At 42.9% G+C, this 22,256-nt stretch overlaps 1 protein-coding gene across 1 annotated transcript in view; it reads right to left on the bottom strand.

The window, feature by feature from the left end:
* Positions 1 to 22,004, bottom strand: part of TFAP2D (transcription factor AP-2 delta) — a 57,991-nt gene extending 35,987 nt beyond the window's left edge. The window contains exons 1-5 of the mRNA XM_002915422.4: positions 21,767 to 22,004; positions 20,263 to 20,760; positions 16,708 to 16,768; positions 6,940 to 7,105; positions 6,645 to 6,763 (exon numbers count right to left, since the gene is read on the bottom strand). Coding sequence (XP_002915468.2) covers positions 6,645 to 6,763; positions 6,940 to 7,105; positions 16,708 to 16,768; positions 20,263 to 20,760; positions 21,767 to 21,805 — 883 coding nt within the window. The 5' untranslated portion in view covers positions 21,806 to 22,004. The remainder of the gene's footprint in view (positions 1 to 6,644; positions 6,764 to 6,939; positions 7,106 to 16,707; positions 16,769 to 20,262; positions 20,761 to 21,766) is intronic.
* Positions 22,005 to 22,256: the final 252 nt, after the last annotated feature.

The raw sequence follows: 22,256 nt of genomic DNA, 5'->3' as shown, positions 1-22,256 counted from the left end.
AGTAACCCCCACACCCACCTCTGGAATTGGGTGTGGCCACATGACTAGTTCTTGGAATGTGAACAGTAGTAATGTGGGTCACTTCCTGGCCAAGTGCGATTAGAAGCTGTGTACTTTTGCCGCCACGTCTCTTTATTGCCAGCTCAATGAACGGGGCTCCTAGGACCTAGAGAAGGGAGTAGCTATGGATGAAAGGACTCTGGGTCCTTGACTAAACTGTGAGAAAAGGCCCCTGGTGAAGAATGCCCACGTCAGACTATGATGAGAAAGAAGCTTCTATCATGGAAAGCCACTGAAAATTTGGGAATTAACTGTTATAACAGCTAGCATTATCCTAACCATTACAGATATTATGATCTTTATTTATAAACTCAGAAAATAAAGCTGAGGCAGGTTAAGTAACCAGCTCAAAGTCTGACAAAATTTCAACAGTAACTTTATTCGGGGCAGGGGAGGCGTACTTGCCCAAGGGAAGTTGCAAGTGAGACAACTAGTTCATATGAAGTAAGATGTGCAGGGCTGGGTCTGGAAGCTTACATTCTCTGAAACCGAAGAATGAAACAACAGCAACAAAGGATTTAAACTCGAAAAGAGTAAATGGAGATTATATATATTATTTGTAAATGAGCCCCTTTCTTTTGCTGGTGTATATTCACACCCTTCTCTGCCCCACACTGTTTTGAAACACACACACACACACACACACACACACACGCACACAGATGATTTGACCCCTTGTCACAACAAACTGCAAGTCAAGGTATTTATGTTTAAGTACTTAAATGGTGCTTTCAGAACTCCCAGTGTTGCCCGAGAATGTTACATGAACGTTTGCAAATTCAGCGCAACTGTCCCAGAAAAACACCCCACTCCAGTGAACATTCTGCAACTTTGGCCATCTTGGAAAAACCTCAAGTGAGGGGGGAGCAATGGGTAGGAATAACTACATCATTGATTCCTCATGTCTGTTTTAACAACCACCAACTCTGCAAAGATTGTTCTGGAATAAAATACGGAAAAGGCAGCTAACAGAAGCTGCTGACTCATAAATAATAAATATATAGTAAGAGTATTAGAATCAGAACAATAATATTGGCCAAATTCTTTGAATGTTTTCCAAAGATAGAATTATTGCCACTATAGAAGAGGCTGGGATTATCCCAAGATCTCAGGAAGATATGTGTATTAGGTTAAACAACTCCAATCCACCATATTTTCCAGAAAATAACATCTCTCTGATGTCACAGATAACCAGAATGAGACAAAAGGGAAGTCACAGCAATATGACTAAAACAAGGGGAAACAAAAAGAACATCAAGTTTACGATAAAGTGGGGAACAAGGAGTTGTACCGACCATTAGTTATGTATCAAAAACCCATTCGATGAAGACATATGGATAAAAAGGGGAAATGATCTACTATTATATTCTGAGGACTCTGAATTCAAATATTCATATCTCATTCTAGCTCAAATGTTTGTTAGATAGACCCAAAAAGTCCCCGCTCTAAATATCTGCTTTACCAAATTGTTCAACTTTTCAAACAACTTTGTGAGGTAAAAAGAAGTCGGTTTCAAGTTCTTCATCCCAGTGCTTACTGGGTACAATGATATTTGTAACAGAAATGTTGTGAATTATTTAAACATAAATGTTCATTAAATAGCCCTCTCCTTTAAATTCCTAAAATAATCCCGAAATAATTACTTTAATATGTTGATTTGAGAGCAATGTTAGGATGGCACTGTTAGTTGAGTGACTCCATTTAAACGAAATACAGGGGGAAATTATTATAAAACAATTAAAAACAGAATGATAGAAAGCCCAAGGCAAGCATGGAAATTTGGACTATCATAATGAAACTACTGTTATGTCAGTAACAGCGGTAGTTTTTGAAAAACAAATGTTCATTTGCTAATTTCAATCCTCATTATAAAAAGCACCTTGCTGTTCACCGACTGGATGTTTACAAGGTTGTATCATCTCTGTAGAGTTTTCATGCACTACTTTTTTTGGGGGGGGATTTCTATCAAAATTGAAACAATTGACAAGGCCGTATTCAAATCTTCTCCAGAAAAGGCCTGACAAGTGCTGTAACAACACGGTAGGCTGATGTTCGTGAAATTTATTTCTACATCTGGTGTATGAGAAATAAAGCCAGTTAGATATTATCACACTTACGCTTAAGTCCTGTGGCAAAATTGGGGTGGGGTGGGGTGTGTGACTGAAAACTAATAATATATTGGACCATCAGGATGTTTGAGAAATAACTCTGTAAGAGTCTCAATCAATAGTCTTAACAGACATTTAAGATACATCAGAATAGGGGAGGCTGGGTGGCTCAGTCATTAAGCCTCTGCCTTCAGCTCAGGGCGTGATCCCAAGGTCCTGGGATCGAGCCCTGCATTGGGCTCCCTCCTCTGCTGGGAACCTGCTTCTTCCTCTCCCACTCCCCCTGCTTGTGTTCCCTCTCTTGTTGGCTGTCTCTCTTTCTGTCAAGTAAGTAAATAAAATCTTCTTTTAAAAAAAAGGTACATCAAAATAAAAAGCTGCACGGCAAAAGAAACAATAAAACTAAAAGGCAACCTGCAGAATGGGAGAATATGTTTGCAAATGACATGTCTGATAAATTGTTAGTATCCAAAAGATATGAAGAACTTATAAAACTCAAAACCCAAAAACCAAATAATCCAATTTAAAAATGGGCAGAAGACCTGAATAGACATTTTCCTGAAGAAGACATCCAGAAGACTAACAGACACATGTAAAGATGTTCATCCCCACTCACCATTAGGGAGATGCAAATCAAAACCACAGTGAGATATCACCTCATACCTGTCAGAATGGCTAAAATCAACACAAGAAACAACAGGTGTTGGGAAAAAGGAACACTGGTGCACTGTTGGTGGGAAGGGAAACTGGTGGAACCACTGTGGAAAACAGTATTGAGGTTCCTTAAAAAGTTAAAAATAGAATGGTCTTAACATCTAGCAACCACACTACTGGGTATTTACCCTAATTCAAAGGGATTACATGCACCCCCATATTTACAGCAGCCTTATTTACAATAGCCAAGATATGGAAACAGTCCAAGTGCCCATCGATTGAAGAATGGATAAAGAAGCCATGGTAGATACACAATGGAATATTATTCAGCCAAAGAAAAGAATGAAATCTTTCCATGTGCAGTGACATGGGTGAAGCTAGAGAGTATAACCTAGGGGAAATAAGTCAGTCAGAGAAAGACAAAATACCATATCATTTCACTCATATGTGGAATTTAGGAAACAAAACAAATGAACAAGGGAAAAAGAGAGAGAGACAAACACAAAACAGATTCTTAACTATAGAGAACAAACTGAGGGTAACCAGAGGGGAGGGGGTGGGGAGATGGGTGAAATAGGTGATGGGGATGAAGGAGGGCACTTGTTGTGATAAGTACCAGGTGATGTATGGAATTGTTGAACCACTATATTATACACCTAAAACTAATATTATACTGTATCTTAACTAACTGAAATTAAAATAAAAACTTTTAAAAAAGAGAGCCATTTAAGAGAAGTTAAATTACTAGGTACTGGTATTCAAAAAATATATATAGGTTATTGCAGAAAATCGAGGAGATAAAGGGGAGATATCAGTAAAAATGATAAGAAAAATATTATTCCTTCCCATAAGACCACAGACTTATAAGAGAGTTGATGGATCATTTTTGGGGACTAGGAATCTAGTTTTGAAATTTCTGAAAAAATTAATCTGAAATGTTGCTGGCTCTTACAAAATACATTTGATAGAAGAAGAAGAAAAGTATCACCCAAATACATGGTCAATTAAAAGTCTTATCAACACCAACTGGTAAGTATGGGGAAGTTTTAATTTACCACTTAAATCTGAAAGAACTGAATCAGACCCATGTTAGTTCAAAAAGGATCAAGATTCCAAAAGTACTGAAGAGAAGCATTAACTATGGCAATCTTCCAGGGGCTTGATAAATCAGAAATGCGTCACCATTATTTTGTATACATCCAGCATCATCTACAGGATTCCAAAGACATGAGCCTAATGCAGAAAATGGCATCTTGCTGGCTGGAAAAGAGTTATCAGCTGTCATCACCAATCCAACCAAAATGTGGGAATAAAAATATACAGGAGAGTCCTCAACAGTAAGACTGCTCTTCTTGTCAGCCCAGGGCGAAATAAAGCCTATTTTAATTTAGATGGACTGTCCTTGTTCTTCAAATATTATGCTCTCTTCATGTCCTAAGACAACTTGTAGTTTTTAAAACTGTGGGTCATGACTCAGCATGAGTCTTGAAATAAATTAAGTAGGTTTATCATCAGCATTTAAAAAGGACACAAAAATATGGACTGGAATAAAAATCAGAGAATGTAACACATGGTAATAAAACATTAAAGTGTGTGTGTGTGTGTGTGTGTGAGAGAGAGAAAGAGAGAGAGAGAGAGAGAGCCAGAGAGACAGAGAGAGAGAAAGTTGCATGTGCATTTGAGGGTTATAATAGGTGGGGAGTTAAGGGATGCAAAAGATCCCTTTGCCTCTAAATGTCTTTTCTTCAGTTCCACCACAGTGTCTGGAATTAAACAAAAAAGATGTATTTCTCTACATCATGAAGATTTGAGGGATTTCAAAAGCATCCAATTAAAGTATCTGGAAAGCTTTAAATCTTAGGTTTCATCAGCCAAGGCTGATGTAATTCCTCCATGAACACAAGCCAAATGAATAGAAGACAGTGAGATACTTCTATGGTAGGAGAGGTATGTTGAAGAGTAGATGGCAAGACCACAAAGATCACCCTAGGAGGTGCCATATTTAACTTTCACCTCTTCTGTTAGCACGGATTGATGACTCCCACACGGGATAATTTAGTGCGTGGCTACCATAAAAATCAGTCGGAAGAGTTGTGAATACACCTTTTAGTGTATGGCCCTTCAGCTTCTCTTAGCCAGTATATTCACGGACACCACAGAAAAGTCTTTCTTAGGGCCTTTAATTTTCACACCAGTTACAAATTTCATGAGAATTCACAGTCAGTCCATCCTAGGAAGTGGAAAGGATCTCAAGAGACATTTAGACCAATGATCCTTAAACCTCATTATACATCAGAATCACTAGGGATGTTGGAAAAAAGTACAGATGCCTGGGTCACCCGCCCCCCCCCCACCCAGAGATGGAGTTTCAGTTGGTTTAGGGAAGGGGCCCAAGCATTTTTTAATAAACCTTCTGAGTTGATTCTCCTGCAGAGTTGGGTTTAAGAGCCAGTCAAATCTTACCACTGATAGGATTCTTGAATCCACTTCATTATACTCAAAATAAGTGTTCTGTTCTATTGTTAAACAGCTATAATTATAATTATCTTCTTACTTAGATTAAGCAGGAATCTGTCTTCCTTTAGAATCAACCCGTGTGTCATTTCTTCTACCTTGTCCTTCCCCCAGGACCCCCAACCCATATGAGTGAATGATAGGTTAACTTCCTCTGTCAGCTGTCAGTTCTCCGTATCAGCACACACAAGCAAACACATCACAAGACATAGAACACAGTCACAGTAACACTTATTAAATGTTGGCGGTCAATAATATTATTGTTGTTATCACTATTACAATTAGGGAACAAAGTAAAGATAACTATTAATTGCACAATCACCGAAGCAATTTTGCCAAGACCGATGTCTAGAACACATTACTTCACAAAGTTGTACAGTAAATGGTATGAACTGATAATCTGGATGAAGGCAAGAGGTTTGCTTTTGTGTTTCCCTTACTTTTCACTTCCTATAGCGCCTTATAGACAACAGAGTAACCAATGCAAGAAAACTGTCACTCACAGGTGTGTTCAGGTTAGTTTTGGTAGAAAGGACCCCTTGTTCGGATTGAAAACAATGGCATTCTGGGTTATGGAAGAACTCTCTTTTGGCGTTCAAAACTCCCCCACAAAGTCAAAAATAAGTCTCCAATAATACCTCTTCTTAAAAGAAGTTTGAATAAGATTATATAGTTTAGTTCTTACAGAAGAAACAAAATGGGAAAGGTGAGGTGGGAAAAAAAAAAACACTTCTGGGCATATATTTTTACCTCTGTCTCTGTATCACTGGTTAACCTTAATCCTTCTGTGATTCGGCTTATCCACCCAGAAAACCATGGAACGTCACTGTACTTTAAGAGATGCCTAATAGAATTAACACAATATGCTCTCAGGCTTGGTATCATGCCTAGGCTCCTGTGAACCCTGTATAAAGGGTAATTATTTATCCTATGGATCATGTTGCACTGAATAATAATGAGTTAAGCTAGATTTATCTGAACTCCAAAATAAACAATAATAAAAATGACAATAGCACAGCCAGTTTATTTGTTGCTCTTATTTAGGATGTACTGGTTGAAGTACTTAAATCTTGCATTGTCTTATTCTGCATTATTGCCAACATTAGTATATTAAATGACATTTTATGAATTATCTAAGACTTATGTTGTCTAATTTAGTCATCTTTATCATGATTAATTGGGAAATTCACCTGTAACTGTAAACTGCCTTGCTTTATAGACAAAAATGAAACAGCATAATCTAACAAACCTGAATTCCAAAGAATTGCTAACTTTGTATCATTACTTTGCAGAGCTGAAAAATCATACCTTCAACTAAGGAAGTAAGGAGGGTAACATTGGCTGCTTTCCGTCTTCCTGCTGGCAAATTCAGGCCAAGCCTATCCAGTTTCTCTCTCAGACAGCGGCCTCCATTCTTGGATTTTGCTCTGTCCAAAAACAAAATTAAAAACTACGTTTTGAAAGTTCACATTCTGAGGGAAAGGATAAGAAGATTTGACCAGATGGGGATTCAACATGAGACAGAAGGCCTAAGGGCTGAGGGTTGAGAAGTATGGTATCGTATAGTTAGAAGACACGACGTGCCAGAAAACAATGGTCTTACCTTCTCAAAATGCCTCCCAAGAGCGAAGCATTGAGGCATTCAGGTGGTGAGAGGCGCCTCTTCACCTCAGCAATCGTCACCTTGTATTTGGAAGTTGAACTGAGGAGGGACAAACGGCCAGGGACAGAGCAAAACAAGTCTGTGGGGTTGACCACACAGGTGCCACCTTGGGGAGGGGGGTAGGGAAGTATATTACATATTAGCGACAGTGAGAGAAGATATTGCATAAAAGACAGTTGACATCAAGGCACTACTTGAGATTTGGGAATACACGGCAACAATTGTTCTCATGTATACATGACCTGGATCCTCTCAGAAAGCTGCCTGAAGATGACCTTTCAAATAACAATAAATGTTTTAGTTTTCAGATATCATATAGAACCTGTTTGTGGGGGGTACAATTTTTTAATTTAAGCAAAAATTAGCATCCTACGTAGTGTTGGCTGGCCCATCAGTGCTAATTTTGACATCATACACACCAAAAACACTTCAATTAATTAAAAACCCCAAACTCCACCAGTTAACCCTACAGAGGGTATGTATTACTCTTCCACGGCTCTGTATATGTGTGTGCATGTATGTACAATATACACAATGGGTGGGTATATTTTATCCGTGACTTACTATATAGACAAAAGTTTTGAAAACTGTTTTCCAAATTGTTTGAAAACTGCCATCTCTTTTCCCTCATCCACCTACCAACTATAGGTACTGGAATCACTCAGTTCCCAGGTATCACCAGAAATCATCTGCCCGTTGCCATAAACTTTCAACCCATGTGGGTGGATGATGGGTCACATCTCTCTACCACATGTCAGCCCTCAGGACTGGCACACACAGTCAAATGCTGCACAAGACTTAGAACATAGGAACAGTCACATTAAGTGTTAGTGGCCAATAATATTATTGTTTCGGTTGTTGTTGTCATTGTTACTATTAGGGAACAAAGCAAAGATAACGGCTAATAGCAAAATCACCAAGCAGTTTTGCTATGCTGTGTTTCCTAGAGCAGAAGCCTTTGGTCTCCAAGCTCCAGAAAGTCCCTTGAGCTTTGCTCTCCTCCAGGACAACAGAGTACATTCCCTAACCTCAGGCACCCGAAGTAGACTTGAGGACCCAAGATGATAATCATTCAGGAGGGTTTCCTGCTGCCCAATGCTCCCATACTGCAAAAATCCTGAGCCGGGGGTGCCTGGGTGGCACAGCGGTTAAGTGTCTGCCTTCGGCTCAGGGTGTGATCCTGGCGTTATGGGATCGAGCCCCACATCAGGCTCCTCTGCTGGGAGCCTGCTTCTTCCTCTCCCACTCCCCCTGCTTGTGTTCCCTCTCTCACTGGCTGTCTCTCTCTCTGTCAAATAAATAAATAAAATCTTAAAAAAAAATCCTGAGCCAATGTCCATACTGCTAACATGGTAGCCATGGAGCCCTGGCATTCAAGGCTGCCTCCTCCCACATTGAGCAATCTGAGGGCAAAGCTAATAGGTTCACTGGCAAGTTCGAATTCAAGGCTTGCTTTCCTGAGCATACATTTGATTTCTTCAACTATGGGGGATCTTAAGTCTCTTCTCCAAAAAAAGGTCAAGTTCTATGAGAAAAGAGAGAAAAGTAGGTAGAGGAAGAAAAACAAGCAGGAGAGTATTGTCCAAAATCTTTTTCCTCAAAGGGTGGTCCTCAACTGGCAGCATTGGCATCTCCTGAGAGCTTGTTAGAAATATGGAATCTCAGGGCCAACTCCAGACCTTCTGAGTGAGAATCTGCATTTTAACAAGATTCCCAGGTGGTTCGTGAGCACGTTAAAGCTTGAGAAGCCCTGGTCTAGGACTCACCACTTGCCTCCCACATGGTTCCTCCCCTCCTTTACTAAGCTGCTCAGGTAGAATGTTGTGTTGCTGGAGTCCCTGGCATTCAGATTTGGGTGTGTTCTCTGAGCACAGTGGCTAAGGAACCTGGGAGGATGTTTAAAAAGGCGAAGGGGTCCTGGACCTGGGTGGAGAGAACAGGTTAGCTTTATTTCACTCTTAAAGTGTTTCTACCTCTGTACTACCTGGAATTCTTCCAGACTGTCTTAGAGTCATCCAAGTTTCCCCTGAAAGTACTGGGACCAATGTATTTCCCCTTCAGAATTCTGAAGCTGGTGATCACCCTGAATGACCCCCCAAAACAGAAGAGAGGATATTGAGAACATTAGAGTAGGCAGCCCTCTCCAGACTGGAAGATGAGTCCTGTACACTTGGCTAAATTCCCAATGTTAGTGCCTGGAAACTGGCCCTCAGTCTGCAATCTGAGAGGTCACAATCTCAACTGTCAAACTGCAATCCTTTTCCTGGCATTAAACTTGTGGTCAACGACGTGGAAAACCATGCAAATGCCTGCCTCAGGAGCCCCAAACACAAATTCGTCCCTGCTTCCCTACTTCTCATTGTCGTAGAGAATGAACAGGATATCAATGAAGCTGGCTTTTAACATCATATTGTCAGAATCAGGACCCTGAAAACTTTAGGATTTAGGTCTTTGTGGAGTCATCTGAAGCAAAAATATTAAGGAATCATGATGTCTATATTCAAAATTCACAGAGCCCTTTTCCAAAAATGGGCCTCCACCCCTGGTCATGGAATCATAAGCAAATTCACATTCTTACATAAACCCTCTTCTCTTGTACAAAAGCCAATACACAACTGAGGACACAAGGAATCTCACCCAATCTCACTCAAGTAAATTATGAGAGAAGAATGTTTGTGCATGTGTAACTTTCCCAGCAAGCCAAGGGTAAAGAAGGACACAGCTTTAGACCTTTCCTATATGTATTAACCTACAGTGGGTCAGAAACCTAATTTAGGGAGTCAGAGAAGATTATAAAAGATTTTTGTAAAAAAAAAAGGGGGGGTTAAATCAGGCTTTCTCCAATTGGAAAATTGCCCCCTGTTGGCAAAATGAACCCCATGTGGTGAAAGCCAGCTGCTCCCAGGAAAGTCACTGGATCTGCTACCAAGCCAAGTGCTATCTCCCTGGGCTCTAGGTCTTTCTCTCCTGCATCCAGGTTAGGCTTCTGGCTTATGCTCAGATAAGCATTTATTAGGTAGGTTACACAGGCTGCACATTAAGAGTATGCTTTATGCACACACAAACTGCCTGGAGGATTTATTTTGTATTCAGGATTAGCCATCAACTCTAGAGTCTTTTATTTTTTTATGTCACAGCATCTTTAAAGGGAATTTCTGTTGCTTTGATAGTTGGCATTGCTGCGGCCTTGGGGAACTCTCCCATCCTGGCTAAAGATTTGGCAACTTGTAGAGTTTACAGCAGCATGGGGCACCTGATATTTTTCTTCCCAGTGGTTTATTTTTGAGGGAGGAAGAAAAGAGTAATAGGTCAACATAACCAGATTTTTGCATTTACAGTGACGGTCCAAGGAGGTGGGACTTCTTTAAGGGGATCCGGACTACAGATAGCAATGATGAGATTTCAAAGGAAAGCCATGAGATTCAACCATGCCAAGGCATTTACAGTATTCATCCCCAGTGTTACCAGCTGAAGTTCTTCATGGTGCCTGTGTTGCAGGTGGGCACTTACTGAAATTATGTAACATTCTTTCTAGATCCAGCACTCTAGTTAGAGGTGCCTAGAGCCAGAACCAGGCTACTCATGCCAAACTTCTCTAGAATACATCTCTTTTCCATTCATAGTGCACAGAAGTAATACTTCTATGGAGGGCACTAGTTTCAGAATTGAAATTTGGAGATGGGGCTTCCTATTTCCAGTGATGCTCAAACTCAGATCTGTAGCTATAGAAACAGCATGAGAAATCAGGGACTATCTACTTAAGGTCACTTGTCTAGAACATGACTATCATAAAAGGGATAACTGCGCCATCGCTACAGGGAAAAGTCAGCCACAGAAACTGTGCAGGGGACAAAACCAGGCATGAAACACACAGATGCAGATCCTTTACCTGCCAGACCTTGTTAGATCCCATGAGGCCAAAGAAAAACAGGGTGGGGCTGTGCCCTTCCTGGTGTGGCTGGAGACATCTGGCCCTGTGTTGGCAGGCACAGTCACCCCCAGTGACTGGACTGCAAGTAAGTGGTTGGCCAGCTAGCAATCCATGCAACCTTTGATGAATAACTCTGGGCCTTGGTCTGTCCATCTGAAAAACGGGGATGCTCACGCTTACTCAACTTCTTTCCCCAGCTCGTGGAAGGTGCAATGGGAAATGGACTTACACGTGCTCAGTAACCTGAGTAAAGCCCACCCAACTCCACCACTGTGTTGAGCAACTACCACGGCTCAGGGGTGCGAGCTGTGGAGCACAAGAAGATCCCTACCCACCTTTTGCGCGGCTACAGGATAGAACGACAAGCGCCGACGCCTGAGTGCACTTTTCCTCTTCTTATCCAGGCAATTAGGGCAGAGGAAACAGCCGCGACCGTCTCCAAGGAACTGTGGCTCTCCTGGCGCCCCCAAAGCTGCCTTTAAGCCATGCGCCCCCTCTGGGTGCCTTCCTCTCTAACAACAGAGCGGGCGATGGCTGGAGGCCCTGCGAGCTCTCCAGGTGCGATCAATACTTCCTGGCTGGCTTCCGGGCGCGGGGCCCTTGCGCGCAGCCTCTCCAAAGCCGCAGCGCCGCCCCACTCCCCGCCGCTTCGGTGTTGACATAATTAGACCAGATCTTGAGAGCAAAATAAATGTTCTGTTCGCCTTACAGCCAAACAGATGTTTACAATTCAAATGAAAGAAATACAAACGGCAGGGATTTTTTTTCTCCCCTTCTTCATCTCCAGTGATCGCTCATTTTTTCTGACACATTAAAAATGTGTAAACGATTATAGGAGTTTCCTGTCCCTGTTTGTTCTGCGGGTGCATTTCTGTGAGGTGCGCGTGTAAACTGGGTGGAGTAAGATCATTCTCCGCTGCTTCCTCTCTAGCCTCTCGCCCTTCTCAATCACAAACCCCTGGTGTAATCTCCTCCTCGCTCCTCCCCCCCAACAGATATTAATTGTAATCAAACAGCAAAGGGATAGTGGTTTAATTGCAAGCAAATAGGCCTCGAATGATGCATCAGCCGCTAACTGCGCTGTTTGAGGGGAGGATATACCCTTACAGGTATAACTGGATTACCAGGTTTGAACACGCTCCTCCCTGTGCACATTCCAGGCAGAACAAAAGAAAGGGAGGTCTGCACAGAGAGACACTGGTTTAATGTGGCGGTGGGTGTGTAATTGCGTGTGTGTGTGAATTAATCCCCATTTCTCAGTGCAGGGATTGCTTTGATATTAGAGAGCAAGCAGTAGACTACGGAAAAGGAGCTCCCCTCCCCCGCAAAAAAAAAAAAAAAGATTTTTAAGAAACCATGCCTACAGATACTTTGATATGAAATTTAGTCTTCATATAAAGGACATTGAATTCCGAATCTGCAGCATCTGTATTTGGGGACTAACGGGGCAGGAGAGGTGTATTTCTGCTCTATTTTCAAAATGGATGAGTTTTAGAGATGAGTTTTGGTGATTCTAGTAAAAAGAGATTCTGGGGGCCCTGACAAAAGAAGAGGAAGAAGGCTTCCCTCCCCACTCCAATCTTACTCCTTCTGGAAGCTGCTGAAAGAGCCAGAGGCTCTTTCTAACTCGAATTCCAAAGCTCAGGGCCCTCGCAAAACTGAAAGAGCAGAAGCAGCTCATTCTCCTGACCAAGCAGCCTGTGGGCAGCCAACTGCGGGGGCTGCAGAAGGGAAGAGTGGTCAGGTCCACCCATCCGTTATTGGCAGACTGGGAGATTGATGCTAACCTCTGTTTCACAGAAGCATTTTAAAAAAATTAAATCAGATCTGACAATGTTTGTACCGCAGTGTAAATGCCTCCTCCTTGGCGCGCCAGTCACCTCTAAGAGATCTGACAAACTCCAGCTCTCTTAAAACGTGCAGAGTTCAGATCATATTAATTCCCCAAAAATGTTTTGATTCAAAGTAGTTTGTATTTTGTGTAGCCACGGGCAATCCGGAAAGCGCTCCCGCCTGCCCGTGGCCGGGTCCGCTCCCTCTCCATGTGGCCCAGAGGCTATGGCGGTATTTAAGCGTCTGAAATTAGCCTGGGGCTGCAAGGCAGAGTGATCACAAAGCGAAACAAGGGCGCTTTCCCCCTTCACTTTTTTCATTTTTTTCTTTCTTTCTTCCTTTTTTTTTTTTTTTTTGAGTATGCCATTCCGATTTCTCAAAAAAGACCAGGGCCAAAATGTCACTTCTCACCCAAATATGGAAAAGCTGGGTGTTCTCATCTCATCTCCATCCTCATCTGAAGGCCACAGCCCCCTATCCAATTGAACCCCTACCATTGCCATTCCAGTCTGGATCCATTCAATATTATCATCATCGTCGTCGCCGTCATCGTCAACATTGTTCTCCTACTATTAAATTCTCAGAGCGAGAAATGAAAGGGGCCAGCGCCTGACAAAGGGGAGGGGGCCATGAGGGAGCCTCAGAAGATTCATGGGGAAAAGAAGAGTGGGTTTTCCTTTCTTTTTCTTTAATGATTAAAAACACAGACGACTCCTGTAAATAGAAGCCTCATTTCTTCAAGAGACGCCTTTTGAAACCCAGTATCTGAATATTCAACGAAGGCAAAGCTCCACTCTGTACGTACAACATTAATATGATCTCTGCAGAATTTGCTACTCAGAAATATTAACATATCAAAGCTGAAGCCGGAGGCGAGAGAAGCTATCGATACGCGAGCACAGGGTAAAGTAAAGATTATTGGTTCTGATGGTTGGAGTGGCGGAGCTGCGGGCAAAATCGCGCACACCATTAAGCGAGAGTGAGCGCGCGGGAGCTGCACCTCCGAGGCGGTGGCAAATATTTTATCTAGGTGGTAATTACCTTGCCGCTGACCCCTTTCCGTGCTTTCTTTGGCTAGCCGGCCTTCATTATAGGCAAAAACAATGTAACTGCCACTTACCGAAGTGAATCAGAGAAATGGTATTTTGTTCTTTGCAAATAGAAATGGCAAAATTTAAAGAACTGAATGCCTCTCCCCACCCCCTCCAACACACACACACACACACACACACACACACACACCCTGCAAACCAGGACAGCCTCTCCCTGGTAAACTCATGTGGGGGCACTTAGGGATCTTTCTTCTGGAAGAGCACTCAGGAGTCTTTGGAAGTAAAATCTGTTTTGTTCCTCCTACAGTAAATTCTGAAAATCACTAGAAATGTAAGTTTATCAGAGAACTTAGCAAGGGAGGAAAAATGGCAAAAAGTTGTGCTTTTCAAGGAACCACGTTTCCTGTGGAGACTCACCTGTAAACATGGATTAGAAGAGAAACAGACATTCCTATCTAAACAAAACCATTACACAGTATGGCAATATGGCAGAGTGCTTGACTTAGTGCCCTCCTGGTGTTTGATGAACAAAGGTGACTTGAGCTGTTCATATTAAGAATCTGGTGCACTACAATGACAACAAAAAGAAGGGGCTTCCTTAGGTTTTCTTCAAAAATGGGGAGTCCTGAGGTGAGGGGCTGGGCAGGTTCCAGGAGGATGTACAAAACCTTTAAAGCAAGTCTTCCTTGCTATCCATTTGTAAATTGTGATGAACATTGATTGTTTCAGAGTAACAGACATGCACAGACTCACACTTGGTTGGTCTCCGGGGCTCAACCAAGTTAATTGGCCTTTCTCTAAGACGTGTGGAAATGGAAAAACCTCAGCAGGTAAATTCTGAATTCCTTCGCAAGGGGTGGGGGTGGGCAGGATGAGGATTTAGTCAAACAATACAGATAGAAGCCCCAAGTTACCACCCCTTTCTCTTTGGAGCTGTGCTGTTCTCCTAAAAGATCAATATTTGGTTTAAAATCACAGGCTCCACGCTGATTTTCAGGTGAAACGAAGTGACCCCGAATTCTACAAGAACAATAAAACATCACCTAAGAAAGACGATTTCTGTGGCTCTAATAGGACAGGACTGCAGTTCCCATTGTAGTTACCCAAGAGCGTAGGCCTTTCTTGAGGGAATGCTGAGCGGGTGTCCCCTAAATCTCTCTCCTAAAACGTCAGCTGATTACACAGCCACCTCCCTTCCAGCTCCCGCCCTCGGTCTCAGATAATTCCCACCCTCTGTCCAGCTATTGTAAGATCTGATGCAATTTCCAAGCGTTTGAGAAGGTGATCGCGGAGCAAGTGCGGAACTGAACGCGTCGACCGCAGTAGCGCCGGCCGGGCTCTGGGAGGAGCCGGCTCTGGGCGCTAATTAGTGGCGCTGTCCTTCAGCACCACCGACATCTCCATGCGCCCTGAGTGCTCAGCCTCGCCTTTAGTGTAGCCTCGCCTTTAGTGTGACCGCCCCAACAGACCCAGATCAGCACATCTCACCTGACCCCCGTTTCACTGTGCACCCCTCCCTTCAACATTATGTGTATTTTATTTCAATTTCACTAGTCTTGGGCCTATTTCATGTCACTTCAACATGGCTGAATGTTAGCCTGGCAGAGAAGCCTAATAGTACTCATTTAAAAAAATCCTTATGGAGCAACACTAGTGGTTTTTTGAAAAATAGTTTCAACTCCCCATGGAGTGAAACTACAGAGTTGAATAGCTATTTTACATTTAGTGGAAGTTCCAAGTATTTACTATGACAATCGTCTTTGTTTTCTTTCCTCCTCAATTTAAACGGAATTTCACATTGGACACTGGGTTGTAAAACATGCAGTTTAAATATGAAAGAATCCATTGCTTTCTTTGGAAAAGCACTGGAATCTTTCAACAAGCTTTGAAAAGGATGGACAGGAACTGAAGGACATTTATTTGGTGCCATCAGAAGTGACTCAGTCTTAGCAGTTCAGTTACTATAGAAAACTGCGGCCCTGGAACTGGAATTAGTCCTGGTGAATAGGCCACATCTTATTAATTCGTATGAAGTTGGGATAACAGCTGGTCCCCTTGCCTGTGTGCTCCTCGGGTTACTCAGCTTTGCTAGGAAAATAAGCTTCAGAGGCTCTGGGTACAGTTAAGTGGGAAGCCAGCAAAGTCTGCACTGCCTTGAGGCCCTTAAAATGTCATAGTTCAAAACCTTTTGTCAAAATGGAACATCTGAGATGCAGCCCCCTTCAGTTTCTAAGCCAAAATCAACAGATCTCGACTCTTGCCTTCCCCCCCTTCCAATTCCATGGGTAACTCTGGATTCAGATGTTTTCCTCAACAGATGGGAACAAGAAAGCTTTATCCGGTACAGTTAACACCACCTCCTCCTCCCACCTCCCTTAAAGAAAGAAATGTTCTGGACACTTAGAAAAATAAGGGCAGCTACAATATTGGTGTTTCATTAGCCTTCCCTGAAGCCTCAACGAATATTAGCCTTTCATAGAATCCTTCAAAGCCTCAAGCTAACACCATCACCTCAATCACCCAGGCTGTGGCTGGCACATTCAGGGCTAAAAGAGACCAGAAATTCTGCTTTAGGATGTGGTGATGGGGAAAGGAGGTGTGACAAGGATTTTTTTCCCTTTCATTTCTTTTTTCTTTATTCCCCCCTCTAACTTTGATTCTGTCACTGTTCCATGAAAAACAGCAAATCTCTTCCATCATAGCTCTTTGGGGCACAGGCTGGGTTCAACCTTAATGAAGGAAGGCAGTATGCCTGTGTGGAACAAAAGTAACTGACCAAGAGTAACTTTTTTAAATCATCAGACAAGGAATCTGATGCTTAAAAGCACCACCAGATCTTCAAAACAAAGTATCAGATGAGAGAAGAATGTTTCATTTTAACATGTAACTTACCTCTTCTTATCACTCCACCTTGACCATTGAGAACAAGCCCACACTGGGCTTCCACGGAGCCCTTAATAAAAGAAAAATAAATAAAAGCACTCAAATAGATACTAATAGATACGACCACATGAGTTAAGTCTTTCAATCTGCCCCATTCCTGAACCCCATATCTCCATAGTAGGCATTTAAAAGCAATCATTGAGCTGGAGCGAGTTTGGCAGCACACATGATTTTAAGGGAAAAAAGTGCCAGAAAAACCACAATCTAAAAGTTGTATAAATCTTAAGGTATGCATTTTGCAGCACCATACAATATTACACTTCAAAGCACCTGAGTGCCTTTCATCTTGGCATAAGGGAATGAGAAGCCCTTTGAGTCCCCATCAAGGCACATAGCATATATAACAGACTGTTTCCACAGCACTTTCTGCGTGGAGCAAATTACACTGAAAACGTCAAGTCTGGCACTGTGGGTTTCTTGGGAGCTCAGAGGAGCCATTTCAAGTGCAGCCTTCAAGATATCTGATGTTGGTTCTGCTTTACCACAGAAGTAGGAGTATCCTACCCAAAATATGCCTTAGAGAGGAAACACCTTCAGATTCACTCACTGTAGATCTCAAGCTTCCTAATGGATTGAAGGATCATTTGAGTTGGGAAGAAGGAAAGGGTTTGCTGATTTTTGACTAAGAAGAAATAAAAATTTCTCTCTGTGTCTTTTTCCCCCTGAGTTGAAATGTGTTAAAGGCTCATTTTCCTTTACAAACAAACGAGGTATTGGACATGAAAGAGGCCTTGAAGGGTGTTAACCTACCCAACAGCCCGTGAAGAGTTAAGTAAATGCGGAGAGAGTCGGTGCATAATAAAAACCCACTTTACAAAACAACCTTTACAGCCCTGGCTCCCTTTCGCTTCCCCATTTTCACCATATTGAGGCAGGCCTGTAAGACCCCCCTTTTCAACCTACTCACGAGCTCTTTCTTATTTTAAATGTTCTGCCTTAAAGTGATTATCAAATCAATATGAAAAAAAAAACTTGGAGACTGAGCATAAATTAAAGCGGTGATGGGAAAAGGTGTGACAGTTTCCTTTGTTGGCCATAGCAAATCTTTTTAGGGGACTCAAAGATGGAACTGAAGCCACAAGACTGTTTGCATCTGTTAGGCAGACTTAGACCGCCCTGCAAACCATTGGACTTTCACTTAAAATTCTGTGCAGGGAAAAGTATATTTACATTTGTTGCATTTGAAATGAGGCATATGCTGATGAATGTTTTAAAAAGAAAGAAATAAAAGGAGAGAGACGGGTTTCTCCCACACATCCCCTCCCTATTTCTCTTTTTAAAAGTAGCTATTACTTTTTTTCTCTTTCTTTTTCATTCTGCCAACTAAGTCCAGGAGGAGTGGAAGAAAATAACTTGCCAGATTTACAACTTGCTTCATATATATATATATATATATATATATATATATATATATACACAAAATGATATATACATATATAGTTATGTATATAGACATAGATACATAAATACATCACATATCATACTCTTCAATTTCTTCTAGGATCTTGGAGTGTTTCTCTCAGTATGAATATTCCCTCAGTACGAGCAATAAACTGAAAAAAGACTATAAATATAAAAAAGACATAGACTGGGGGGAAAAAAAGGTCTCAAAATATCTGAAATGTAGAAGGTAAAGGGCCTCGAAACTCTCCAAGGGAGTGAACCACTCTCGCTCTCATTCTCTGGCGCACTGTTAAGATGTTTATTTTCTTAGAAGAAACGAATCTTGGTCTCTACACTTAACAAACTTTCCCCCCTCATAAGTAAAACATGTTGTTTGGTCGGATGACATTGCATAAATGACCAGTTGAATGGCACTAAGTCGAAAATTGGATAAACTACGGTGTTCTTTTGCACGGGATTCGCTCTTTGTCTGGTGCTTGCAAATGTTCTAATCCCCTCTTTTGAAAAATGCCCGGCTTTGTGCCTAGCACAGAAAAAAAATTTGTACAGATACAAAAAAATCAGCAGCAGACGCGGCTATTAAAAGGAGTAAATAGGTTTTAGTTGAGCTAAGCATTGAATGGCAGATTTTTTCCCCCTTGAGACATAAGAGGATCCTTGTGAAAAATGTAAAAATGTTCTGAGCATATAAAATTATTTTGTGAATATAAATGTAGAAAGTCAAGGTTTATGGAGCCAAATCTTTTTTCTTGTGTGCCGATCTTGTGCCCACGGCTCTTTGTTGGGACTGTAAGGGCTTTCACTTTAATTTTAAAAAAATCCCTTGCTCGGAGGTAAATGAAGGGCAAAGATTTTCTGTGCGCAACAAGGGATCTCTTATGTCTCCAACTTGTGCTCTTCGAGTATCTCCCTTCTCGTTATGGAGGCTGTGGAGAGGGTGGCCAGCTTTGTGCAGACTGAAAAAGTACGGACTCAGCTACAGCTGTCCTTTCAGCCCAAATAAGCTACAAATTCATGTCTTTTGAGGTTTTTTTTTTTAAATTTGTGGGTTTATTTGTTTGAAATGTGGCTGTGACAATATGTTTGCAAAATTATAAATTCTATTGTTGGTGAAGAATATGCAAAAATACATTAAGAAAGAAAGTAGGAGAGAGACCTTCTGATTGATGACCTCCATAGTATCTGGATTCCTTCCTTCCTTCCTTCCTTCCTTCCTTCCTTCCTTCCTTCCTTCCTTCCTTCTTCCTCTCTTTTTGCTCTCTCCCTCATCCCTCCTTTCCTTTTCTCCTTTCTTCTTCCCTTCTTATTTCTTTTCCATTTCCCTCCTCTTCCTTTATTCTTCATTTCCTTCTTTTTAAGAAGTTGCATCTTATGTAAAAGTTAATAACCTGAGAAAAATAAAGTTGTGAATTACCCAACTAGGTGGTGGGATTGGGTGCTCCTTAGAGAAAATTAGGCTCAACCCCACAACCTGGTGAAGTGCATTGTGCAGATTCTTTGATGGGTGTAAATTTTTTAGACTTTCATTTGCAATTCTTTACTCTCCACAGCAATCTAGTATATTCGGGAAAACTTTTGCTAGAGCCCAACAAAGTCTCAGAACAAATCAGCCCCCCAATTCTTAGTTTCCACAAGCTCAGTCTGGGACAAACACCTGGGACGCACGGGTAGACCAAGCAAAACAGAGAGGGAAGGTGCAATTGCTCATCATCTTATCGGGTCTCACTCTGAGTCCAGTTGGCTCAACCCAGCCTCTGTGATCTCCTCCACCCCATCCCCTCAGGGACAGAAATGGGGATTGACAACCGACTTCTGTACAGAACAACTGAAAGTGGGGCCCCAAGCTAGCCAGACTCCCTGGCGCCCAGGTGAAATGCCTTGATCCAATGAGAGTGACAGAACGGCACACGCCTCTTCTAATTGTTTTGATAACTTTCCATAATAAGTGGGGTGTGTGTGTGTGTGTGAGAGAGAGAGAGAGAGACAGAGGAGAGGAGAGGAGAGGAGAGGAGAGGAGAGGAGAATTTAGAGCTTTAACGGAGTGGGAGGGGGAGGGCAAAGAGGGGAGGGCGCAGACAAATTCGCTGCATGCTTATTTACCTGCAAGTCGTCTGCTCCCGCGGCGGCCAGCCCCAGGCTGGGCCCTGGCAGGAGTCTTTGATCTGGGTGCATTCCATACTGAGAGCCATGGCTCATGAGGGACAGGTCGTGGCGGCGGTAGGCATCGAGGCAGCCCAGCTCCCGCCTCTGCTCGTCCAGGCAGGACGACTTGAGCGCCCGCGCATTGTGCAGGTTAATAAAGTCGGTGGGCTCCCCGTGGTGGATCTGCTGGTAGTACTGTTGCGAGTGGTGGAGCGAGTTCAGAGAGTAGGCGTCGGGGGTGACGGCCGGGTGGCTGTGCTGAAACTCGTAATGGAAGGACTGGTGGTGGAGCGGGGTGTACTGGTGGTTAGTGGAGAAGTAGGGGGACGCAAACTCGGTGCCGGTGGTGGAGTAAGTTAAAGGAGAGGAGGAGGAATAGGCGACAGTGGAATTGGCTACGGACTCCAGACAGCCAAGCTGCATCAAACGGTAGCTGTTTGATCCGTCGTGACGTATCTGGAAGGAAGAGGGGGAAAAGGGAGAGCAGAAAAACTTGAGGTTTGTCATTTTGCAACCGAGGCGCCGCTCTCCCGGAGCCAGGAGCTTTCTATGGCTCTCTACGGAGAGCGCGCACGCAGGGCTGGGGCCGAGCCGCAGCCCCGGCTCAGCGCCTTTGCCAGAGAGCCTTTGCGAGCAGGCGAACTGGGGGTGGGCGGCCTCATCCTCACAGTCGAGAGGGCGGAAAAAAATCCCCCACCCTATATAGGTGCGGGTGACACACACCACACACACACACACACACACACACACACACACACAGCCCCTGCCTAACTTGCACAGGGAGCTGGGCGCTGGGAGCCAGGTTTACGACTGACTCCGGGGCGGCGGGGAGCAGAACCAGAGTCCACACGCACAGAACGCGGGCGGGCGCCTCGCCACTGCAACCAGATCCCAACACCGGGATTCCGCGGCTGTCCGTGCTGAGCTGTTCCGCCAGAGCTGCTCAAAATCATTATCCATATATTTACAAAATCCAGTCTGTGCAAATCGTTCAACTTGCTCATTTCCTTAACCATTTGGGGCAAGGAATCCGACCCCCTCTTTCTGCTTCACTTTCCTAGAATAAGCCCATTCCAAAAGGGGTGCGTTGTTCCCCACCCCCCTTGTCCACCTACCGCCCCCCCCATCAATCTCTTTACTTTGCCTTTCTGAGTATCTTTTTTCCATCTCTATCTTTTTCTCCTCACCCCCTCCTCCCTTTCTTTATTATTAGGATTATGTTTTCCCCCTCATTATGGCAAATGTTTCTTAACGTGGCAGAGAGTTGCCCTTCCTGGCGACAGATGTCATAACGAACTTTCTCCCCTTTCCTTCCTTAACTTCCCCCGAAAGCCAGATTATAATTAATCGTAACGGTCCAATATAGATTAGAGACAGGGAAAGCTGCCACCGCCGCCGCCACCGCCGCAGCCGCCGCCACACACACGCGCGCTCAAAAAAAAAAAAAAAAAAGAAAAAATACCTCGGCATCGGGGACTAGTCCCGGAAAGGTAGTTGACATGTTGGGTTTCTCCGAAAGCTTACGATGCAATTTCCCCCTCCAAAAAAAGAATCGGGAAAAAAATCCAAACTTCTTGTATTTTCCAATTTTTTTTAAGGAAAAAAAAATGTTCTATAGATAGAGATCTAAATTGTAATGGCTTTGCCCGGATCAGATAGCTCCTTGCCTCGTACCCACTTAAAAACCTGTAGGAACAAAATTTTCCCTCTGCACAAAAGCAGCTCCCTGGAACAGATTTTGTACTTGCTGAGTATTTCTTTGGCTGATGTCGTAGGTCCCTTGGTAATATAGAAGTTTTGAAAATTAAGCATCAGCACTGAGAACTGGGAGGACAATAGGCAGAAGAGATTTATCCCAGGAGACAAGGAATAAATATTGTATCTTCGCCTAATAAGGAACTGGAGGTTCTTTCAACATTTTTATCCATTTTTTCCAACCTTTATCATGCTTT

The sequence above is a fragment of the Ailuropoda melanoleuca genome, chromosome 19, assembly GCF_002007445.2.
Source record: "Ailuropoda melanoleuca isolate Jingjing chromosome 19, ASM200744v2, whole genome shotgun sequence".
In the NCBI taxonomy this organism is placed as follows: domain Eukaryota; kingdom Metazoa; phylum Chordata; class Mammalia; order Carnivora; family Ursidae; genus Ailuropoda; species Ailuropoda melanoleuca.
Note: the sequence above shows the minus strand (reverse complement) of the source record. Positions and strands in the feature narration are given on the sequence as shown.